The sequence below is a fragment of the Bombus vosnesenskii genome, unplaced genomic scaffold (assembly GCF_011952255.1).
Source record: "Bombus vosnesenskii isolate JDL3184/JDL3185 unplaced genomic scaffold, Bvos_JDL3184-5_v1.1 scf7180000014621, whole genome shotgun sequence".
In the NCBI taxonomy this organism is placed as follows: Eukaryota; Metazoa; Arthropoda; class Insecta; order Hymenoptera; family Apidae; genus Bombus; species Bombus vosnesenskii.
Window position 1 is genome coordinate 22071 of NW_022883555.1, and position 6000 is coordinate 28070.

The window sequence follows — 6000 nt, forward strand, 5'->3', positions numbered from 1 at the left end:
GTTCCGAACGTTCGTAACCTTTTTTTTTTTTTTTGTACGTGGAGAAATCCTCATGGACACTCCGCTGCTGCAATAATCGCGTAACAGCAGAGTAGTGTCAGACTCCTACCGACTAAAACTCCACGATGACCATCTTATGCGCGTGACAGGGGTGCTCCAGGAACCTCTTATGAATTAACTTCAGTTGCACCCCCTTCTCGCGTTCTCTTGTTCGAGCCGGCTATTGAGTAGGCGTTAGGGGGAGGTCGTTGCCCCTAGCGCTGTCACTTCTTCTGGTCGTAGTCCGTTGGGGTGGTCGCGGGGCGGCTCTGGGTCGTCTGACTGCCATCCTTCTCCATCGTCTTATCCTGCAGGGGTGAGAATTTTTTTTTCTCTCCCTTTCCGCTCGCTCCTTCGCGAGCATAACTCGCTCGCAGAAGAGGCGGACGGCCTCGTATTCCTGTGACCCTCTTGACATCGCTTCTACAATCGCTGAGGGTGTCAACGTTTCTCCTATGGCGTGCCGCAGGGTGTAGCGGGGCAGCTCCCACGCCGGACAGAGCTCCAGGGTGTGCTGCGCTGTGTCCCTGCCCTCTCCGCAGTGGGGGCAGGTGTCTGTCGTCTCTCGCCTTATTCTCTTCAGGAACTCGCCGAACACGCCGTGTCCGGTGAGCACTTGTGTCATCCTGAATGTGAGTGGGAGGCCGTGGCGGCTCCTCCATGCCTCCCAGTTTGGTAGGACCGCTTCCGCGCCTCGGTGTTCGCTTCTCCCGTTGATCAGTTGGGATCGCCATAGGTTCCATGTGTCCTCCTCGGCGGTTCCGGTGTCGTTTGGAGCCGCCTGCTCGGTGGGGTCTTCTCCCGGATGCCATTCTCTCTGGCGGGTGTATCTCTTTTTGAGCGCCAGCGCCCGCAGCTCCCACGGGGGGGACGCGGCTAGGGTGGACGCCGACGCGTGAGACACCGTCCGCTATCCCCTAATGATTCTGATGGCGGTCACTCTGTGCAGCCTTTTCAGGAGCAGAATGCTGCGACGGCTTGCCATCAGGTCGTCCGCCCATACTGGGGCCCCGTACATCACTCGTGACCGAACGACGCCCTCGTAAAGTCGGCGCACCGCGTCTCCTGCCCCGCCGATGTTCGGTAGTAGGCCGCACAGGGCATTGGCAGCCGCTGACACCTTCGGGATCAGTGAGTCGAAGTGCGGCTCGAACGTCCACTGGCTGTCGATGGTGAGTCCCAGATACTTCATCTGTGATCCCACCCGGACGGTTTTACCTGCCATGTTTATGCATAGGCCGGGCGGTGGTGTCCCTCGCCTCTTCCTGTCAAAGAACCAGGTGACCTCCGACTTCGCAGGGGAGACTCTCAGGCCCAGTTCGTTCACGGCACGGATCGCACAGGCCGTTGCGATTTCGCCAATGCGCAGCGTCTCGTGCCAGCCACGACCCTCGACCAGGATTAGGGTGTCGTCCGCATAACATATCATGGCCGCGCCTGGGGGTAGCGGGCATCGCAGTACCTCGTCGTACGCAACGTTCCATAGTACGGGGCCCAGCACCGAGCCCTGCGGGACGCCACGCTCGACGGATCGCTTTTCCTCTCCTTCCTTACTGGTGTAACACACCCACCTGTCGTCGAGGTAGGCTCGGATCAATCGGACGAGGTAGCTGGGAACCTCGAAGTGCTCCAGGGCCGTCACTATCCTGTCCGATGGCATGGTGTTGAACGCGTTGACGATGTCCAGGGAAACCGCCAGCGCCACGCCTTTCCGGGAGACCATGTCCTCCGCAATCGCTCGTACGCGTCTGACCGCGTCAATCATCGAGCGCCCCTTCCGGAAGCCGTACTGGCTTTCGAGCAAACCTGGCACTTGGCCCGCTATGTGTCGTTCCAAGCGGGCGGCGACTACCCTCTCGAGTAGTTTGCCGATCTCGTCCAGTAGGCATATCGGCCGGTACGCTGACGGCGAGGTCGTCGGTCGGCCCTCTTTATGGAGCAGGACCAGTCTCGTCGTCCGCCACGTAGACTCCCTCCCTCAGGCATCTTGTGAAGAGGTGCCGGATTCTGGGGGCCATGACCCCCATCACTTCCCCCCAGATCCGGCCAGGGATTCCGTCCGGGCCCGGTGCCACGTTGCGGGAGATCATTCTTCTGGTAGCCTCCCATATCTCCTCCTCCATGACTTCCCAGTCGTCCCTCCATTCCAGCGGTCGTGTCGTTTCCCGTGGCTGTTCCACCGCTCTGTTTTCATGTGGGGGAAAGAGGGTTCCGGTGATCCGCGTCAGCAGCACAGGTTCCATCTCCGTCGTTGTCAGGGGGCCCTTCGCGCGTAGTTTCTGTGTCACCGTCCTGTATGGCCTTCCCCATGGGTCCGACTCGACTGTTTCGACCAGTTCGGACCAAGCACGGTCCTTCGCTTTTTTAATTTCCTTTTGTAGCGAGCGCCATAGCGCGCGGTACGCCCGGTAGCGCAAGGAGACTTCTTCTTCGTCGCGTCGTCGCCAGCGGCGGGCCCTTAGGTACTGTCTTCGGGCCCGGACACATCTCGTCCTCAGTTCCGCGATGTCGGGGTTCCACCAGTAAACTGCTCTGCTTCGCATCGTGCCCGGTGTGGCCCGTGGCATGGATGCATCGCAGATTGCTGTCGTGACTTGGCGGAGGTTCTCGGCCTCCTCTTCCACGTCTGCTTCGGTCGTCGTTGTCGAGGCCTCCCAGCTCCAAGCTGTTGCTATAGCAGCCGCCCGGAGTAGATCTTCATTCCTTTCTTTTATTTTCCATCTGGGCGGTGGGCGCGCGCGCCTCCCCCTCGGCGGGCAGTGACCGTCGTTTGTCGTCGGCATTCCAGGTCCAGGTGCGTCCACCTCCATGAATATGTAGAGGTGGTCCGACAGCGTCTCGACCTCTTCGGCCACTCTCCAGCCTGAGATCCGCCTGAATACCTCGAGGGAGGCCCATGTTATGTCAACAATGGGCTCCCTCTGCACGTCACGCAGGTACTGATCGAGCCCCTGTTCACTAACAGAAGTCCAAGTCCCGCGGCCCAGTTTGATAGCGTGCGGCCGCGCGCGTTGGTCCTGGCGTTCGCCCATTCCGTGGAGTGCGCGTTGAAGTCTCCCAGGACGAGCACTTGTCGGAGGAGTCGTCGCCTGACGCAATCGCCAACTCCGTCCAGGAATTCCTCGAACGCTGCCCGTCCGCTGTTAGGTGACACGTACACCCCCACCACCATCATCCCTGCCCACTCGACCGCGGCATATTCGTTGCCGCGTTCCAGCAGGGCTCCGTGAGCGAACGCCCCGGGCGTTGATGTCCAGGTGACGGCAACCATTCCGTCCGTGTCTCCGACCCACTCCGGGGCATCCAGAACTCTGTATGATTCCGCCACCACCGCTAGGGCGACCGTGCTCTCCCGGATGGTTTGGTGGAGCAGGTCTTGTGCTCGCCTTGACCTTCGCAGGTTAGTCTGGAGGATGCGCATTCTCAGTTCTTTGGTGTTCTTTCCTTGTTTGTGGCTTCCTCCGTGCCTACCTCCTTGTTCGCGGGCTTAGGGTCGCTTTGCGACGGGGAGCCTTTCTCGCTGCCTCTTGCAGCCGTGGATCCGCGGGCGGCACCTTTCGTTCCTTTCTTCGAGGGGGCGCAGGCCGGTCCCCCCATCCTGTGCACCGACGGTGCTCCAAGCGCCTCGCAGAGCAGGCATTTCGGGCTCGCAGTAGTGCATGCTCTCGCCTGGTGCCCTGGTTCGCCGCATCTGAAGCACAGGTGCCCCTTGTCCTCCTTGGCGGTGCAGGTTTTCCCGTGTGTCCTATCCCAAGGCACCTGTAGCACTGCAACGGTCTCCGTTCGATGGCTTCGACCTTCGCCGTCGACCAGCCTATGGCGACCTTTCCAGCCTGGGCCAGTTTCCTCACTGCACTGGCAGGGCCTCGTATCCACACGGTGTCAAGACCGTTCCGGGCGGGGCGGATTTCTCCCAGCCGGATGTCCTCCGGCTTGCAGCCGCTCTTCCTCGCCAGGGTGTTCTGGATTTCCGCCTTGGTGGCCGCAATGTCTATCAGGGACACCCTTGCCTCCGCGGCTCGGAAGGGTGTCGCCACGCGGATCTCGTTCGGGTCCAGAGCCCGCGTCAGCTGTGCTGCGACCGCTGCGGCCTTCTCCCTTCCCTGGTCTTCGGGGACCTCTAAGATGACGCCTCCAGCGATGGTCTTCCGCATCCTCATCGTGTTGATGCCGAGCTCGGTCAGGGAGACACTGTCCTTGGCCGCAGCCAGCACCTCCGCGTAGGATTGGCTCGATTTGTCCGTCAGGGTGATTGTTACCGCTGACGTTCGCGGTGCGCGCGGGAGGGGCCCCCTGCCTCCCCCTCTTCGTGCGTTCTCCAATCCACTCTCCGGAGTTTCCCTCTGTCTCTCCGCCCCTGTCTCGGGTATCAGCTTCGCCGGCTGCTTCTTTCCTGCCTCCTTCTTCTTTCCGCTTCTTTTCCTTTCAACCGTCTGCCATTCGATGACAGCTGTTCGGCCTCCCTTGGGCGCTGGGGCGTTTGGGGCTCCAGGCTCCATCCCTCTCGTGTTCGCGGCAGGAGCGACCTCCTTTCCTTCTCCTTTTTCTATTCTCTGCAGTCGTTCCTCCAGTCGGTGCAGCAAGGATCTCATCTCCTCTGCATGGTGTTTGACTGCAGCGAGACGCGCCCTGTAGTTGCTCTCATCCGCGGTGGGGCGCGAGGCCGGCTCTTTTCGGAGTGCCTCTACCGCCGCCTCCAGTGTTGCTATGCGTCTTTGCGCTATAGCGAGTGCGTCGGTGACAGGGTCCGTTCTCCTCACTATTTCGGTCACGCCCACGGTGATGGTTCTCGCCGCCTCCTTCAGGGTTTTCACCTGCGTGCCCTTGTGGTTGCGGGGTGCCTCGGCAGCCTTGGCCACCTCGGCGGCCCGGCGAATCAGTTCGGCTCCTATGTCCGGCGTTGTGGCTGTTCTCATTTCTTCAGCCGGGTCCGCGGGGAGTTCGGGGGATTCGTTGGCCTTCTTTCTCTTCGCTCGGGGTGCTTCTCTGGCGGGGGTTTCCTCCTCCTCTGTTGTTTCCTCAGTCCATATTCCCTCCTTGTCCAGCGTGAAGCGGGAGGGTCCCTCCTTTGGCTGCATCGCCTTCGTCATGCTCCTGGTGCTGACGTGTGGCAGCTCCGCAGCCAGTTCCGTTTCCCTCCGTCCCCTAGCGTTTTCCTCTACTTCCTTCCCTTTCGCCATGGTTGCGTCTGTTTCCCCGTTGGGCGGGAAATGTCGCTCGGTCAGCACTTGCCACTCTGCCAGTCGCTGTCACTTTCAAGTGGCCCGCGCGACGCGCTTCGGCGCACGCGCCAATATGGCTGCGTCTGGGTAGTTTCTCGGGTAGCCCGTGTAGCGGCGCTGTTGTCACGCGTCCTAATATGGCTACTCCACCGTCCTAACCTCACACTTGCTTGGTTTTGCTTTAACTCCTTGTCCAAGCCAGACTTCCCGTATCCACACCCGCTTTGCGTTCACAGGCACTAGTCCTCCACTCTGGTTACCTCCCTTGCCCAAGCTCTCCAGTTTTCCGGAGATTTCGATTACGCTCGCAGCTCCGTCCTCTCTACGTCTGCCTCCCATATATCCCCCCACTACTTTCCCCGAACGTTCGTAACCTAATGCGTTAACCACTGCGCTACGGTCATCCGTTAGTTGTTTATGTCGAGTAGCGGTATTTGTGCTGTGTCGAGTGCCGCTACAAATGTATCTATATTTTCGTTAATGAGTTCTAGATCTTTTTCGAGGAGAGTTCCGAATAGAGTTTTAGATTCTGAGCCTATGACGTTGAGCAGTCCGCGTTTGCTTCTATAATGTAATGCGTATAATATGAAAAAATATATGAAATATCCAAGGTATAGTTTTATTAAACTTACTTTTTATAATGCTTCGTAGATAAAACAATTTTCTATCCAGATTCCACTTTCTCAATTATATTTTCAAAAATGCTCGATAAGGAGTACAATTTTCTACCCAGGTTGTA

The 6000-nt window shown here is 59.1% G+C and overlaps 1 protein-coding gene across 1 annotated transcript; it reads right to left on the reverse strand.

The window, feature by feature from the left end:
- Positions 1-1970: 1970 nt before the first annotated feature.
- LOC117240357 lies at positions 1971-5219 on the reverse strand. Its single transcript, XM_033506361.1, has 3 exons — positions 3511-5219; positions 3003-3431; positions 1971-2913 (listed from the first exon to the last, which is right to left on the reverse strand). Exons 1-3 carry the CDS (start codon positions 5217-5219, stop codon positions 1971-1973), a joined length of 3081 nt encoding a protein of 1026 aa, XP_033362252.1.
- Between the last annotated feature and the right edge of the window lie 781 nt (positions 5220-6000).